Here is an 18,540-nt window from a genome sequence, read left to right on the forward strand (position 1 = left end):
TTTCAAATGAATGGGAATAAGGAATTTGTCCGGAATCTTTTATACAAAATGAGTAATATTTTGGGAAAAAGAAGGGGTAATGTTACCGTGGAAGATGAAATTTGCTATTCAGAGTACTTTATCCAGTGAACTCGGAGGTTTTCTTACCATGTTAATATCGTTCTCGACGTTACCGATTTTGCATGACGTAGGTTTAGAACCTCAGCACTATTTGTTATTACAGTTGACTCGCCTTTATTCGAACTCCTTTAATTAATTTCCACTGGGTGTGTCTGTAAGAAATTCGTCTGCAATAAAACTTAAATAAAATAGAATATTCAAAATCTTGTTTGTGATTTTATGTATAGACAGTAACTCCATGTTTCTTGTAGCTTTTTAATAAGATAATTGTTTAAAAGATACAGATTAAATACATAATTATTGATAGTCATAACAGTATTAAATCATAGATATTTAACTTTTTGCCATTTAATAATTATCGTATATTAAAAGTAGGAAATGTTATAAATTTCTGAACTGAACACTATTATTATAGCCATAATTTACCGAAAATAACGTTCGACAGTTGGATAGAATTCCCTCTAGACGAGGCTAGATATTTATCACTGTGTTATGATACAGTAATTACTATAATATTCGAACTAACATATTCAAATATTTTTCTGTAATAACTATAATATGGTGCCGAAAAACCGCATCTTACACATATATATTTATATATGTAAACACATATGCTTATCAGCGACAACCACAATGTAATATAAGTACTTATTAACAATGTGTTATGTTAATTATATTACATTATTTTTAGCATAAATACTGACTTTTTCAGCATACTTGCCGTTAATTGTAACAATATTAACATATGTATTTGCGATATACATATGTTATATATTGCAAAAAGCAAAAAATAACAGCATAGATAACAGCTGATATATAAAGAATTGTTCTTGACAGTGTTATGTCATCGTGTCCGTCTTTAATATGTTACTTCTGTAACTTTTGCAAGCTGTTGTTCAGTTATCTCGAGTTAAATGATATTGTTACATTGTTCGTGTTATGAAATGGATAAAAAGTTTAGTTTGAGAACATGTATTCCTCTAAGTTCAATGCAAGTCAATTTATGCGATATATATGTTTGTAAATGACCATCACCTTCGTTCGACACATTTCTAAAACTACACGTACAAACGAATAGTACTATGTTACTACAAAAATTGCATATTCTGAGAAAATTGTAAATCTTTATCGTTATACTAATAAAAATGGGAAATAAAATATGCCGAGTATGTAGACACCGTGCCACGGACGTACGGTGCAATTTTTCCTGTCAGACTCTACGAATATCCGTTTCATTGGTTCTAACTCCTTCATTCAAAGAATTCAAGTTTTTACCAACTAGAAGCGCTTCAATCTCGCGATACGTTTTTCCTTTTGTTTCCGGTACCCACACGAACACCATCAGAAATGCCAAACAGCATGATGTCGAGAAGATAAAGTAAACCGCACACGATCCTGCATTATCGGTAATCACTTGATACAGTTTCGACACGATAAAACCAATTATACCATCGAAAATCACAATGATGGCACCAACAATGCCTTTTAGTTCCGTAGGAAATAACTCGCATAGGAAAACATTTGGTAACGTACCTAATCCAATTTGAAACATTACTTGATATATAATTAGGTCGATAACGGGAAGAGTTGAGACGTTGGAAACGTCAAACTTATATTGATCTAACGTAAGATAAATTGCCAGAATCATCAATGTAAAACACGAGCCAAGCGTAGACAGAATCAAAAGTGTTCTTCTTCCAACGGATTCCACTGTTATGGTGGATAAAGTGCTAGATATAAGGCCGACAGTTAGGACCAAAATCGTCGCTACCTTTGGTTCAATACCGATCGTTGTTTTGCTAAACAACACCCCCAGATACTGCATAGTGATGAAGTTTCCGCCAAGTTGTTGTGCCATGATCAAGCCAAGCATGATAAATAGAGCTTTCCTGTTGTTTGGTTGTAGTATTACTCGCAGCCTGGTTAACCAGGTTTCTTTAGTTACATCTACGTATGGCTCATTGGACCAAATCGATTCCACAGTGGATAGTGTGCATGATTCGCAACTGCATGGTGAGGGGAAATTGACACTGGATTGTGAGGGTCCTGTGGCTCCTGAGCGACTTTCGCTTGTGGATGGTCGGTGTATTTCGCTTGTGGATGGTTTGTGTATTTCGCTTGTGGATGGTTGGTGTATTTTGCTTGTGGATGGCTGGTGTATTTTGCTTATGGATGGCTGGTGTATTTTGCTTGTGGATGGCTGGTGTATTTTGCTTGTGGATGGCTGGTGTATTTTGCTTGTGGATGGCTGGTGTATTTTGCTTGTGGTTTCTGGATGTATTTCGCCTGTGGATGGCTGGAGTATTTCGCTTTTGATTTTTGGCTGTATTTCGCTTGTGGGTTCTGGATGTGTTTCGCTTGTGGGTTCTGGCTGTATTTCGCCTGTGGATGGCTGGTGTATTTCGCTTGTGGTTTTTGGCTGTATTTCGCTTGTGGGTTCTGGATGTGTTTCGCTTGTGGGTTCTGGCTGTATTTCGCTTGTGGGTTTTGGTTGTATTTTGCTTGTGGGTTCTGGTTGTATTTCGCTTGTATATGGTGGGTGTACTTCGCTCGTGGATGATGGGTGTACTTTGCTGTTGGGTGGTAGGTGTAATTCGCTTGTGGGTTGTGGGTGAAACTCGCACGGGGGTTGTAGGGGTAATTCACCTGTGGTTTGCGGTTGTAGATTGCATATGACTGCCGAGTGTGTTACGGATATGGATTGTGACTGTGAATCGCTACTGGATGGTAAGTTTAAATCGGACCTGGGTTCTGTGTCTACTACTTCCCGGTTGGAGTCTGTGGGTAATTCCCGTAAGGATATGAAGGCATAACCACTCCCGGATGATAAGGTGAAATCGCTTCTGGATCGTGGTTGTAATTTGCATGTGATTTGTGGTTGTAGAGCACGTAGTGCGACTTTGACTTCGCGAGGATCTACGATGCTTCTGTAATATGTTATCGACTTGCATGCTTGCTTCTTTCGACGTTTTGCCACCAAGAAATACGGAGTTTCGGGAAAACACGTGTTCGACAAGAAGGATACACAGGATAGTATTACAAGAGCTATCGCAAGTGATCTGTACGTCAGCCAGTTTCCTAGAATGCAGGTAAGCAGTGACCCGCTAAATACGTTCACTGCAATTAGAGTACCTAGGGCGCCTCTGATGTTGATGTCGGCGATTTCTGACACGTACATGGGATTTACCGTGTAGGCAATACCAACGCCTACACCGAGAATCACCCGAGCAAGGTATAGGTTTGGCACGGAAATTGCGGTGTAGACGTTGAGCCAGCCTAAGATGAAAATTGTGCAGCATGAAAGGAGGCAGTATTTACGACCGATGAGATCGGCCAGCTTGGCACCCACAAGTGAGCCGAACATTGAACCAAGTACTGTCAAAGAAACGATCCATGAAGATTCGTCGGGTGTTAACGTTAGCGGCACGCCACCGGTCCCAGATGTTAGATGGAGGAGTGAAGCCGTTGTCCATCCATAGACTGTACCGACTATGACCATGGTTAGCGTTGCTGGAATGAGAAACAAGCAATGCTATATATAGCATATGTTAATTGTAGTCCGGTTGTTTTATAATTACATTGCATATATTTATGCAAATTCATATTTTTAATATATACTATTAATATATTTATAATTAATACATACCGCAGGCTATAAGTAACTTGACTCTTCGCGATGTTAGGTGGAATGCTTTCCACTAGTTTTATTTCTTAACTATTTTATTATTAATTTGTTAATCCATACGCATTATTTGTGCATTAAGTAAAGTACTACATGAAGTAAAATACTACATATAGTAAAATTTGTTAGAGACTTGCGATAAGTCTAGGTGCATTAATGTGTAATAATGAACATTATTTCGCTTTCAGATTTCTCATAAATATATAAAAGTCTGCACTCGATTTATGATATAATAGAGAATCAGTGCGATGAATATCAGAATAGAAATGTCAAATTTATTTTAATGTACGATGGAATAGAAATGCAACTTTGAACGATGGTACGTAAGTCATTAGAATTGAGAAATAGTTCAGGAACACCACTATGAAACATCAATTCGAGGAAGCCAAGGAAATTGCATTCTGCATATTAAAATCACAGATAAACACATGACGTAATATCAAGAGTGAAAACTAACCGGAAAAACATGCTAGCCATTGCCGCCGGAATTTTGCGTTGCACAGCCTATAAGCTGTTCGTTGCAGTAATGAAACGACACGACCCAAACCATTGCCCTCAGGAAATCTCCCGGGAACCTGGAAAACAGATACCTTTGTTAAGAATAGAAACCATAATTCCATTCTAATTAGATATTCTAATCAAACTTTTGAGCGAATATAAATTCCAAACCGCGGAGAAGATATTAATAAGCATTTTAATATTAATATCTTTTCAAAAGAATTAAAAAGTTTCTTTTTCCTATCTTAATAGAAAGTCAATTTATGGTATTTCTATGAACAGCATTAAAATTGCTGCAACAAATTGCAATTAAACAGCTTGATGTTATTTGATGTTATTATAGATAGAAGACATACTTGAGTTCTTCACTGACGCTTGCTAAATGTTATTTGTGCTTTTGAAAACATTCTTCTAAAATCATTTCCTTTGATTGTCCTCCAAATCAATGATCATTTGAACAGTTTTTATATGTTTCTTAAATATCTTTTCTAAATAATGAAATATATTAACATGTCGTACAGATAATACCGAAGAACAGTTTGAACCTTCGAATGTGATTCGATATTTATAGGACGTAACGGTTTTAAGCTGTGAACTTTATGTGTTGGTGGGTCGTGACGGTTTAAATCAGGGTGAAAGATTCAAAATTTTAAATGATCGCGATCGATTAAGACACAGGGTCAAAGATGTGAGATTATTGTGACTTTTAAATATCGAATCATACTCGAAGGTTCAGACGGTTCTTTGGTATTATCGACACGATATGTTAATACATTTCATTATGTGCCAAAACTTTAAATAGAGACGTAGGAATCAAAACTTTAATTGCTATGGATTGCAATCCATATTTGGAAATAAAAGAATAATAGTTAAATTCGCTGAAAATAGGTATCTCAAACGGACGCTTTTTTTATATTCTCATTCAATTAGAATTTAGGATTTGTTACTCTGCGATATTTAATTTCTGGCTGTTTATTTCAAAAATATTTATCATGTAATCATATTAAATGCTTACCATCCTAAGCTGGTACATGCTAGGAGAAATAAGTACTTTCTCGCAATAATATAATCACGATATATTTTCAATATTTCAATTTGTAGAATCCAGTTTACACATAATTATTTAAAAACTGCACGAAAGATCATTGGGAATTATCTATCGCAAAAGAAGAACAGTTGTAAGAAATCTTTATACTGAATCTCGCGATTTGCGGATTTCGTATTGATTTGTACGATTTACACGACTGCCACAAACATACTGGGTACTTCTGGGGCTACTTCCCCTTTACATACAGTCGACATTATTTCAACACATAAACACTTCTAATTCTCCTTGTTATATGTTTAAATGTAACGAATTAATTTTAAATATTTCGACATAGGAACAATAATATTTTTGTACTTATTATATCTAGGAAATATCCTAATTGTAATGTTATAACAGTCGAATGCCAACTATTATATGATATATATTTCCTCTAATATACAAATTAAAATGAACAAAAATAATTGCACAGCTTCGACTATTATTTATTTTTGTTCCATTTGCTACATCGGCTACGTTGCGATCATAATCCAGCATTTGATTTATCTTTAATTTCTTGAAGCATAGCTTTCTTTATCGCGGCAATTCTTGTTCTCTTTACTTTCCCTCTATTTCGACGTTTCCTACTGAAACTGTCGTATTTTCTACGATCTCTCATGTGTCGAAATATTTTTTCGTTTGTAACTTTCTCTGTAGGGAAACGCTTCGCAGAAATCATTTTCCCTCCTTGCATCTGCATCTTCGTACACTGAGTACATTTACATCGTATCTATAATTTCTGCGAATGTGTACAATATTGCTCGATTCCTGGTGCACTTGCCCCAATTATATCGAATAAGATTGCGTTCAAGCTCACGACGCAAAAAATCATCGGGCTTTTGTATACATTGGCTTTGAGCTATTGGGTTTGCAACTAAGTGATTGCGGATTTTGTTATTAGGTGGTGTTGACAAAATCCGCAATCACTTAGTTGCCAACCCAATATTATCCGGCTGCGATAACAGTCGTTCGTTGGCCTCTTGCGTTCCTCGGAAATCAAAACGGAAAGTGTTAAATGCAACTGAAGTAGAAAACTGATTCATGGAATCAATTGATTCACTCACGTACTTACACATGTACGCGTGTAATTCATATTCAATCAGACGTGAGCACTTTTGACATCGTTTCGATTGCAAGTGTTTAAAAATTGCGTGCACGCAATTTTTATAGACGTAACTTTTGTGGGCGTCATTTTTACGGACATAGCTTTTATGGATAGGCGTAGTACTCGCGAACTTATTCGTATATGTTAAAATCGTTTAAGTATCAGCCATATTTAGATATTTTACTAATATAACTGTAGCAAAACACCAGTTATTTAAAAACTGATAATTTTTTTCTCGTTTAATTCAGATTTGTGCAAAAAGTTACATTGTGGGTCTCCAGTCATGCATACTTTGGGAAGAGTTTTTTTTCTTTTCTTTTCAATTATTATATTCCGACAGAATCAAAGTATCGATAAATTTAAATGAGCGAAAACGTACCCGTAATTAATTTCACGCCGCATTTAAATCGTCTACGTTCTGTTTACCTAATGAAATTTCATCTTAGTATCGAATGTATTACACTCGGTTACATTATATCAAAGCAGGTCGATCTATTACTGGGATGATGAAAATACGCAATAACAGCTCTGATACGATTAATCGTTCGAATAACAATCTGTTGTATATACACCACAAAACGGATCACTGGCGAAATAACAAATGAATTTAAAAAAAAAAAGAAAGAAAGAAACAATTACGCGATATGATGCACTATGCATCGTAATACTTGGTTGTACATAATAATTCACGTTTATACATAAGAACACACGATTATACTTAGTAATACACGATTATACATAGCGATGCATAATAAATTATACAACAGATGTGTAAGTTGGCGACCGGTAACATTTCACATGCTCGCCGTGTGCAGCATGTAAACGCATACACGCACGCGCTATGTATTCGCGCGTAGCCTCGTACTCGATAACATAACCTAATCAAACTGCAAAATAATGATTTCACATGAAAAAGCAATAGCCTACGACCAAATAGAAACGTATATTCATTTATACTCACAAATACATCCGTAGTTCCTGTCATGACACTTTTAATTTCTCACAAAAGAGACCATAATGTACCGAGTGGTTTTCACGATGTAGGTACATAATTAATGTTGACCGACTCGTTAATTCGGCTACTGCTCATTTCACTCGTCCTACAATCGCACATGTTTCCGTGGCAGTCATTAATAAATCGTAATAAACACGCGAATGATAGCGATGTGCATTCTCCACTAACTCTGTTTTCTTTGCTTTTCCACTTTTATCTGACTTGCCAATGTTACGTTACCATTCTCGTTCTCCCACTACGAATCCCGTTTATAAATACCTCAGTCACCGAAGTTGTCTCTCGTTAACTCAGACGATGTGTTCGCCGGATGAAAAGGGTGTAAACTTTCTGCGACCACGAAGTTTCGGTACTTGGTGTTACGTTGGAAAATGTGTTGCGGTCATTTCTAGTTGCCCGGTGCTTATCTAGCGACTGCTATTAATCGCTACTTCGTATCGCTGACACATGTAACGAATGGGGAGATATTTCAGTAATAAGTTTGGACATACTCCTGATGATACGATGTTTGAATGTTTCAAAGCACAATGTTTAATCCTTAATTGATAACGAAACGAGGATAGTAGGGATACAAGAAAAATTTCAATTAGAAACGGTATTTTAGAGAGATGAGTTTTATTTTTGTATTATGTCGTGCAATTGATTCAATTTTCCTGTATTTGACGTTCTCTTACCGATGAACGAGCGTCTTGAAAAACATATAATACCCTACCATTTAGGAAAATAACTATAATTGTAATGCGGTTGGATATTTGTGTATAGTGTCATTGGTTAATGATAATAATCCCAACCAGCTGATTCGGTTAGCCAGGACTGTCGATGAGTTTGTCAAACCACTGTCGCGATATGACGATCGCTTTACTTTGCCAATATAAACATACGTATAGGTATACGTATATATAGGTATCCTACGAACAAAATGCAACTTGGATACTATGCGAAGATTACAAGAGTTCTTAACCGAGCCATCAGTTCTTATAATGTATCAATGTATACGTATAGCATTTTTTTTTTTTTTTAGTATCGTGTAGTTTGAAGTAAAGAAAGGTTCTCTTTTATCTCGGTCGTACAATATTTTCCTTCTATCGTATTTTTCGCATAAAATAACGAGTCGTGTCCGTACTATATAATAATAATAATAATAATAATAATAAATACTAATAATAATAGTAATAAAAATACTAATAATATCTTTCGCAGTCTTATATTTACGTTCACGATGTATCGTAAGCGCATTGTCAAAACAATCGTAAAATATACGAAATCGTTTGTTTATAAATGAAAAGTTTCAAGAGGTTTGCGCGTGTTACATACGTGGACTTTTAAATAGATTAGATTAAAATAAGATACACACGAAGAGTATGTACTTACTTGCATAATAGAAAGCACTTGAAAACAATGTGGCTTTTTGGGCTATTCCCTTGATTTACTGCTATCACTGTCACCAACAATTTTAGCTAGTTAACAGTTTGTTTTTGTTTAGTTAACAATTCCAGTTAACAATGTGTTTTGTCAAATTACTATTTCACGTGACATCTTACGATCATATCGTACATATCAGAGTTTGATACGTTATTTATTATCATGTATTATCGTTAACGTCACCTTTATTCCAGTCTTCTATTATATTACATTATACGTAATCACGTGTTTTATACGTCGAAAGTTAATTTTCACTTTCACGCATGAATTACCGATGTTACAATTAAAGAACATGCCATTTTCTCGAATGATATAACCTTATCTTTTGCGTGGCTTAATTCTGATAAGTAAAGCTATTTTTACCAACCATTGTTTTTAAAGGCAGAATATCTAGTTCAACTTGTAGTTTCAAGTTGTAGAGATATACAGTTATAAGACGAGTGAATAATATTTTTGAAGACAGCAGGCTTTCCACTTTTTAACGTATGATTTAATTTTGTTAACATACGTATCACGGCTATTCCACGGTTGATCTTCTGTTTACGCAAATTAGATTAATATTATATTAATTTACATTTAAAAATGAAATACGTAACTGAATTTATAATATCAAATTGTAGAAAATATAATATCTGAACTATTTTATGCATTTCCATTATGTTATTAGCAAACATAGTGGCAATTCTGCAAATAAATTTACGTACTGATACTTTGCACGATGCTGTTCATCGATCATCTAATTATGGAACAAAATCTTCTTTATCTGTTATCGGTATCATCATCCGTCACCGATAATATTATTTCTTTATCAACAGAGCGATGGAAATTGGAAAGAAATCTTTTACTTACGTATGTAAATACGTGCATAGTTTCAAATCTAATCCACACACATCTTTTTTCCTAAATGTATTTATATAATATTATCGATTTTTCCTATCGAATATACTAACACGTGCGAAAATAGGAATAGGTTCGATAAAGTTTTCAATATTATAATATGTAGAATTTCAAAAATTAAATAGCAGATGTTGAATTTAAATATCGTGCTGCTTTACAACGGAATAAGATTTAATATAGCATCGAAAGGATCGATTTTAAAATCTATGTTTATTGAACATTTTTCGCCCTTCTCGACGAATGCTACAAAACCTAATTCCAATCTTAGATTCAATTTCTCTAACACTTCGTACAATTCTAAATCCATTTGAAAATCCATTCTAAATTCAGCCCAGTAATATAACCACATTGATAACACCAGTTTTAAATTTTCCAACACTGCGAACCACGCGACTCGATTTTTTCGTCCGAGGAAAACAAATTCGTACGTTTTAAGTTTAAGGTGTTCGCGAAACTTGCGTTTCCCGCTGACGACTGTAACTATTTATTCTACTGTTCGTAATCAGCTTTATTGGAGCGAGAACAAGCGCTCGTGCCCAATTGGCCTTAATCGGATTATCGTTAATTGCAGAGCCGGTACACATTAAAGCCTGACAGTCTAACTCTAATCACACGTTCAGCAAACATTGCTAAACGATTCAGATTACATCTCAATTGGTACAGCGAAATGCAAATTAACTGTCTGCTATGCGTTTTCTATTCGTATTAGAATTTCGAATCACAACTCTGCGATCGTTTGGTAAAAAATTCTGATTTGAATTTACGGACTATGTATAATAGTTAGCTCATACGCCTTGGCACAAATTGGAGATTGTGACAGTGTGTGTAATGTCTGACGCGTTGCATGACTCCACGCCAGCAGTTAAGGGTTAAGAAAACATTTTCTATACGAGGTAAGTTACGCTGAAGTTATTGTTTCATTTTATACGTTGAATTTTACGCCGCGACAGTAGGTAGTTTGAATAATTTCATTTGATTGTTTTGTAATTTTGGTGAACTATAGTTGATGAACACCGCTCGTATCGTACATTGTTTTATTCTAGGATTCGATGGCTAAATTAAATTAGTAATATGAAAAACGTGAGAAAGAATTCTGTCTTTTAATTGAAACTTCATCGAAACAGTTGGAAAAATTAACCAGGAAACGCGAAGACCAAGATATCGTTCTTAAAGTATGACAATATATAGAATAGAAGTAACATGTTCCCCGAATACGATTTGGTACAAAATTTCAGACAAAATTTCATACAATGGCAGTTTATCAATTATTTTTGTAAAACATTTACTTACAGCGAATTTATTCCGCTTCGTTTTAAACAGTCTCTGCATTTATACTATTCGATGAAGCACAGAACGGTTTAGTTGAGGCAAGAATTGTTGTTAATTAGTCTACCTACTCGTGGTATACCTGCCTGGAAAGTATAGCGTGGTCGTAAAGTCTACCGGTAACTGAAATTTACAAGCTTCGACACGTGTACATAATTTGTGCCATTTTTGAGATCGTAAAGATTTTAGGACTTCAAGTTTGCTGATGTAAAAGCATTTGCGGGAAAATTTAATTTACCAAGGTGCATGTAAAAAGTTTTAAAATAGTTGCAAGTAAATTAACGTGCAATTTTTCTTTACGAAGTGACGAAAGTACAATGATCGATAATTTTTTATTGAAAGTTTCGTGATCCTTAACTTTGCTAGCCAGTATATGTTTCGTTTAATAGTATCTTTCATTTTCACTGTAAGAAGACTAAAAAGGAAGCACCCAACAGATCTCACAAAGGACATAACCAAATATACAAACACTCACCACACTAAAGAAATAAATCAATCAAATTCGAAGATGGTATCCCACTGGGGGTAGCCATCCACATGCTATATTGCCATATCACTAAGCTATAATATTTTACCAAATGTCCTACTGGACAAATTGTAAAATGTAAATAAATAAATAATAAAAAAAAAACATTTCACTGTATATGACACACATTGGCAGAATGTCAGATTCCAGAATGTAATATAACTATTTTTTAATGACAGATGATACAGGTAATTAAAATCAACGAAACTTGTCTACGTATTTTTAAATACTTGTTTTTTTTTTGCCTTTTATTTTTGCGTCTTACACGTTACATTTGGTGTTTTATAATATAAAAGTATAACTAAAAGTAATAGTAAAAAGTAAAAGTAAAAAAGTATAACTAAAAAGTAAAAGGTAGAGTTAGTCATCGACATTAATTTTCCTTTCTCGGTAGACGAAACAAATATAATAGTTTTTAATTTCTTCTATTATAAAATTATTCCATTGATTCGAACAATCTGTGCAAATTACAATTTGTTCGCATACTTTTATTACAAATGACTCGGTTAAAAAAAAGAGCTGTTGTTTGAAGAAATTACCAACAACGAGAGAAGAAATACTATTTTACTTGCTTCGCAATACCAAATAGAAGGAAAAGCTAAATAGTAAGAAATAAAAAGGTCAACCTTTGAACAATTGCCATTCTACGTTTCTGTCGATATAATCAACAGAACGGTACAATTACTATCCATAAACACGCACGATTATGTAAAAGCTAAGTTATTGCTTGTACTTCCGGATCTAGATCTAGGTACGACCGTGTCGGAAAATCGAATTGTTACTTCAGTTACCGCCATGTTTCCGGTGAGGAACTGAGCTAAATTTTCAACGCCTGGACGTGGTTGACGATCGAATGGATATCCCATGGCACGTGCATCAGGATACTTCTTGTCTCTCAATCCACAGTAACTCACAGCTTCCTTGCAACTACTTGGCTCATCTTGTACAACCTGCGTGATTATAGCAACACAAACGATTATAGTTACGATAAATTTTGATTTCGTTATTTATAATTCTAATGCCACGGTCTGTTTGCACGACAAATTATTAAACTGTGAATTCTTCTGCAAACTTATATCTCTGTAGATACGCACTCAAGAAGAACAAAGGATAGAATGGAACATAGAACTATGCAACTACGAGGCGCTTGAAAATTTCAATAGAATTTTACGAATCGCGATTAGATTGTAGATTTCTACGCGTCTCTATGGAATTTGAAGGTGGAAAAATGCATGGAATGCGCGTAATGTGCGCATCTATGTAAAATATCGAAAGTACCATACTCGTAATAATATCTAACGGGGGAAACAATTTTCTATCTACTTAGGCGTTTCATCTTTTCAATTATCTTTATAAAATAACGACAAGCGGCACTCACAGCGTCATCCTTATAATCGGACACCATGACGAACAGTTCCATGGGGAAACCTTCTTTGCTGCCTTTTGGTACAAGCATGTGATGCGGCCATCCGCATCCGCAGAAATTAAACTGCTGCAAAGTACTACCTCCTCCTGGCCTTTCACTCAAATTGCGGAAAGTTCGTTCGAATGGTATGGTCACAGCTGATTCCGTTGACTTGCGTTCAATTACATTCTGTCCAGGACGAACTGCGATCAAATGTACGAAGAAATGTTATTGTAACATTTCAACGATAGATTGGAAAATTACGTTATGCGTAGATTGAGCTAACGAACCGTATCTCGATTATAAGATTAGAACAAATTGGAATAAAGATTAGCAGAATATTTTCAAAAACCTGTATCTGATATCGAGGAAACTGAGGGAAAATTTGAAGGAATTTAACGAGTAGTATATTCGATTGGAAGCAGATGAAATGAGAATAAAAGTAAAGTTAACGATATACAGCAACGTACGTATAGTAGTGAATTTGTCCATTTCGATCATGAAATTCTTCTGCTGTCTGAAGGTGAATGGTAGACCGCGCTCATCCTCCTTTGGGCCTATGAAGATGCGAACAGTGCCGTTTAGTATTCCGTTGTTGCGATTATTAACAACAATCTTGTACGTGAAGTCAGCGTGATTCAAGTGAGTGAATCTAGCGAGCACGGCGCCACGCGGAGTGAAATCGAGTCCACGCGACAAATCTACATCGCTCTTGGTCCAAAATGTGTTGAGAACATTCTGTTGTCGATCAGTCATCACTTTGATATCCGCTATTTCCACACCTGGGAAGTCCAACTGTAAAGAACGAAAAATATATTGGATGTATCAAGGCGAACATAAGTTGGCCTTCTTTCGAACAAAAAGAAGCAGTAAGTCATGGTTTTTAATTATACGATGAATACGAGTATTATTTCATACCTGTTGCACGGTATATTGAGGCAATGTGTTTTTATGTTCCTGGAAAACATCGTCGACGAAGGCGTGCCATCTGTAGAACACGGGGTCCCTCATAGCGGTAGCCGAATCACCCATAACGCCGAAAGTCTCCTAAGAAGAGAAGAGAAAAGAAAATAGCAATGCAAATCTGCAATCTCGACGCGTTTACTCTCTCAAGGAACGAAGAAAAAAGAAATGAAAATGAACCACGGAAGATTGTCTATATGATACGCATAATACAAAAATTATTGCGCTTCATCTTATTCCTGCGTTAAATTTTCTGCTGACCGTGAAACACTCGCATCGATTCCTTCTGTATAGGAGCTAGCTCGCATAATTTTAATCAACGCCATAAAAATATTGCAAATATTATGAAACTCGAGCTATGATTTTATTTAACGAGTCGCTAATAACCAATTATAATCGTTGAGAAAGGAATTATTGGCCTAAACGTGCTTACCAAATACCGATGATCGGGATCATGGATGTAAGAAATGGCGACATGACCAAAGTTATGAAGATCGCCGTAAAGGTTCTGGTTTGGAGACAGAACGCTAGCCTCCATGATGTTTCCAAGCACGTTGATCCCATCTTTCTCGGTCAATGGAATTCTTTCGCCCCTCGCATTAATTACAGATCCCGTGTGAATCGCTTCGTAGATACGATCACGCCATCTTTCCAGATCCTGGATGTCGAAGTCTAGTTCATCAACCTGTCGATTGATGTCACGAAGTACAGCACCGCTGTGCCGAGCTGGCCACGTTCGGCTTGCAACCAAAGAATCTAATTTCGGGAAATAAGCTTCCGGAATCGGTTCGCGCCAATTAAGCAGTCGCTTCACTCGTCCAAGCCGATTGCACAGGCGTTCGCAATTGTATCTGAAGAAATGTTACGTTTATTATCTATCAATGACGAATTAAACTCTTCTACGCGCCCTCGGTAATTTCTGGTCTAATTAAATTTTTTCTGACGTTAAAAAGTTCCTTCAGTTTGAACCAAATATGAGGCAAGTTTTATTGGCAAATCGGTGTTACGATTTTGCGTTAGGCTTCTCTTTGAAACGTTGCGAATTGTTGTTCGCTGAGATAAGAGCAAGATTGACGCACGAAATTTGGGGGACCATAGCAACTTTGCTGGTGCAGTGGCTCATGGAGATGACGAGAAATTCGGAAAATCTGGGTAATGTGCTTTTAATATTTCATTGCACACAGATATAAAAATATACAGGGTGGTTGGTAACTGGTGGTACAAGCGGAAAGGGGGTGATTCTACGCGAAAAAAGAAGTCGAAAATATAGAATAAAAATTTTTCGTTCGAGGCTTTGTTTTTGAGAAAATCGACTTTGAATTTTCGATCGGTACGCGTGCGGTACGTTATATAACGGATCTCACTGTAGATAGTTGTCTCGATGGAAAAATTTAAAAAAAAAGAGAAGAAAAGAAAATTAAAAAAGAAATTTATACTATATTTTCGACTTCTTTTTTCGCGTAGAATCACCCCCTTTCCGCTTGTACCACCAGTTACCAACCACCCTGTATATGTATTATAATATACAAAAGCAAATAGAAACGAAAGAGAACGAAAGACGATGCGATAAAACGCGATGTTCTTTTTTACTAACGTTGTTTGCAGTAATTTAGTGAAAACAAAATAGAGCGTGGACAAAAATGATTCAGTGTAACCGTGTAAAATGCGAAAATACACTCGTGCATGGAAAATTAATCAGTTTAAATTAAATTCAATATCGTGGTTCGTATTGGGTGGTGTCATTATTGACAAAATCCGCGATCACTTAGTTGCCAATCCAATACGTACAGTAAGTACATTTTCTCATTGGAAATGTCTTTATCTGAAGTAACAATGTTCGCAGCTTCGATACACTAAGTTTTTACCTTGCCAACGATAAATCATTTTATGAGAATGCATCAAAATACAATCGCATCGCTTACATCATTACAATTGTTAGATATAATTGGAGGATGTAACGCTACGTCAGTATGAACGGAAGTGTTATAGGCTGTAATTACGAATAAGAACATTGAGTTAACAATAAAAAGTAGCTACTTTTAGGTTTTTTAAATGCGAGAAATAAAACACCCTATCCTTTGTAATTCTTTTGTAAAGAGCTAACGTTCCTTGTTGATCTTTCACGCTACACGTAGGTGCACACGTAACTTCTAAATTGTATAATCTCGTTAGAAGGCAACATTTTAAACGACACTGTCAAAATTAACGAGAAACTTGAAAAGAGGACAAAATTGCGATGATCTTTCAATATAGGAACGGTAGTAGCAAAATCAAACATTAAATGATCCCTTTGTCTAAACATAACACTGATACTACTATTTGTAAACTCGTAGCCTAGAAATGAAAAAATACATTTAGGTTTTTATTTAGTGTATATTTCTAAATACACTTATGTGAGATTTAATAAACCTCGATTGAGACTTGACAGGTTTTATGTAAAGAAAAAAGAATTACCTTGCCATGATTTGTTCGTGCATGTAGTAAAACAGTTCTCCGCGTCGATCCTTGTTGACAATGCGCATGTCACCTTCAAACGGGTATACCAAGTGCCAGTGCCAATGATGAAGATTGATTCCAATATCTTCTCTCCAATAAGCTACGCGATGTTCATCATCCAGATCCGATGCTGTGTAATCTCTTGGAATTTCGATTGGAACCTACACGTGAGAAAAACACTTAGTTAGAGTAATAAAATAAACATGTAAATAATATTGGATTTATTTACTGTTACGGAAACTGTCAGAAAAGTCAGGAAAGTGTGAAAAATGAGGACGATGGTCGTATGATTTTACTTTGACGTCCAAACAGTTATTTGTAATTGCTCGTTAAAATCACGTCAGTTATCGAATGTAATCATTTGACGAATCTGCAAATGACAAAATGCTTTCACGTACCCTGGCACCTTCGGGCACCAGATTAGCTTCCTCTTTGGCCCTGCTAAATATCGAACTGTCCATGTACTTGTCCGGAAATACTTCGGTCAATGGAGGTACTGGGAGATCCTTCGTGTCAGGACGATGAAGTATCGCCACTGATAACGCGTAAATGAACATGTTTGGATTTACACGATCTCGACAATAAACCGCAACCGACAGAAAGTCGTCGTACGTCCGCATACCTGCGACATAAGATGTAAAACTAGAAACAAATATCGACGATATTAGCAACTAATTTTCATTAGCTAACATTTTCTCTGATAATGAATTTCGAACTGTAAAATTTCGAAATTCGAAATTTCGAATTGTAAATTTTGAATGGGAATTTTGCAGTTTAATTAACGATCGAAATTAAACGAGTGTCAATTGTATTGGATGAACTACGTTTCTTTATAATATTTTCACTTTTTTTTGGGCTGTAAACACCGATTTACGAATTTGTCGCGGATAGTTGTCATCTTTCCAAAAGTTATAATTGCATTTTAGCGAATAAACAGATTCGCAATGGATAGATCGCACTTTAAATTTCGTTATAGTGAGGAACTATTAGTATAATTAACGAAATACACGACTCTTGAATTTTATTTGAAAAATTATACGCAAGAAAATAAGAAACTATAGAAATGAAGAAACAGTGACATACCCATGAAAATGTCAATTAGCCGGGTAGCTATTCTTCGATGCGCTGGAATAAACAGCGAAAATGGCTGGTGACGTCCAAGTTGCATCGGGATAGTAAGATCGGGAAGTGTAATCTGCTTCACTTGAAGTTTCGAATCTGTATCCTCGCCGAACCGATTGAACACTTGGGTAGCGACAGGACGATACCTGTCCGGCTGTGTAGATGATTGGAAACGTATAAAATCGTGAAAAGTAGAGTAAATTCTACGAGTTATTTATAATGTAAGCTATCTGAGGCAATATTTTTCGAAATGTACGTATCAAGGAAAAATAATGGGAATCGTCATTCAAATTTAATTTTTTCCTTATAAGAATAGAAATGTAACCATTGGTGGATTTTGATGGTATTTTACCACGTTTTTCTAGTCTATAAAATTCATATGTATGATCATTGTGACATCGTTGTCACGAGATTTATTTAAGACACAGGAACAAACTAATAATCGGATATTTACCAATCACGCGAATAAGATATTATCATTTATTGTTTGAATAATTTAAAAATAACGGATAATTCGATAAAAAGTAGTACTTACCAAATAAGCGGCTGGAATATCAAAGGCGACTTTATCTTCGCCTTTAGGTACGTAAACTGGTTCGGCAGGTCGGTCAAATAGATACAAAATACCGGATTTATCAGTCGACATTTTGACTGGTAATTTTAGGATTGAATAATGGTGAGAAAAACGAAAGAAACGCAACTAATGGCAATTTTACGCGCCGCGCGTTAATCAATATACGTTTTCTATGAATTTGTCGTGTGACAAATATTTAACGAAATGGTGAAACTCGTGGAAAACTTCGATTATTATGGACGATCGAATAGGGAAAAAGTAGAAGGAAAATGTCACGACTCGAACGACTAACGCCTCTGTGCTAGAAA

The 18,540-nt window shown here is 35.6% G+C and overlaps 2 protein-coding genes across 4 annotated transcripts; both read right to left on the reverse strand.

Annotated features, from left to right (window-relative positions):
* Positions 1 to 355: 355 nt before the first annotated feature.
* On the reverse strand, positions 356 to 9,793 carry LOC117243136. Of its 3 annotated transcripts, none has more exons than XM_033510373.1 (4): positions 8,873 to 9,793; positions 7,451 to 8,409; positions 4,260 to 4,377; positions 356 to 3,630 (listed from the first exon to the last, which is right to left on the reverse strand). In XM_033510373.1, the coding sequence occupies exons 2-4, from the start codon at positions 7,472 to 7,474 to the stop codon at positions 1,331 to 1,333; spliced, it is 2,442 nt and encodes an 813-aa protein (XP_033366264.1). In that variant the 5' UTR covers positions 7,475 to 8,409; positions 8,873 to 9,793; the 3' UTR covers positions 356 to 1,330. The 3 variants fall into 3 exon arrangements, with proteins under 3 accessions (XP_033366264.1, XP_033366263.1, XP_033366265.1); XM_033510372.1 differs by having other exon boundaries at positions 7,451 to 8,623; XM_033510374.1 differs by lacking the exon at positions 7,451 to 8,409.
* A 2,461-nt stretch (positions 9,794 to 12,254) lies between these two features.
* On the reverse strand, positions 12,255 to 18,391 carry LOC117243143 (phenoloxidase 1). Its single transcript, XM_033510382.1, has 9 exons — positions 18,194 to 18,391; positions 17,620 to 17,812; positions 16,935 to 17,158; positions 16,495 to 16,697; positions 14,474 to 14,891; positions 13,996 to 14,124; positions 13,548 to 13,872; positions 13,051 to 13,280; positions 12,255 to 12,622 (listed from the first exon to the last, which is right to left on the reverse strand). The coding sequence occupies exons 1-9, from the start codon at positions 18,302 to 18,304 to the stop codon at positions 12,377 to 12,379; spliced, it is 2,079 nt and encodes a 692-aa protein (XP_033366273.1). The 5' UTR covers positions 18,305 to 18,391; the 3' UTR covers positions 12,255 to 12,376.
* Between the last annotated feature and the right edge of the window lie 149 nt (positions 18,392 to 18,540).

Source organism: Bombus vosnesenskii, unplaced genomic scaffold (assembly GCF_011952255.1).
Source record: "Bombus vosnesenskii isolate JDL3184/JDL3185 unplaced genomic scaffold, Bvos_JDL3184-5_v1.1 scf7180000013265, whole genome shotgun sequence".
Taxonomy (NCBI): Eukaryota; Metazoa; Arthropoda; class Insecta; order Hymenoptera; family Apidae; genus Bombus; species Bombus vosnesenskii.

Coding starts and splice junctions, on each gene's coding strand:
- LOC117243143 (XM_033510382.1), bottom strand. CDS start 18,304: ATGTCGACTGATAAATCCGGTATTTTGTATCTATTTGACCGACCTGCC. Junction 16,698..16,934: donor TGGTGCCCGAAGGTGCCAGG/GTACGTGAAAGC, acceptor TCTCACGTGTAG/GTTCCAATCGAAATTCCAAG. Junction 14,892..16,494: donor CACGAACAAATCATGGCAAG/GTAATTCTTTTT, acceptor ACATTTCTTCAG/ATACAATTGCGAACGCCTGT.
- LOC117243136 (XM_033510373.1), bottom strand. CDS start 7,474: ATGACAGGAACTACGGATGTATTT. Junction 4,378..7,450: donor CAGGAACTACGGATGTATTT/GTGAGTATAAAT, acceptor TCTGTTTTCCAG/GTTCCCGGGAGATTTCCTGA. Junction 3,631..4,259: donor ATGGCTAGCATGTTTTTCCG/GTTAGTTTTCAC, acceptor TTCTCATTCCAG/CAACGCTAACCATGGTCATA.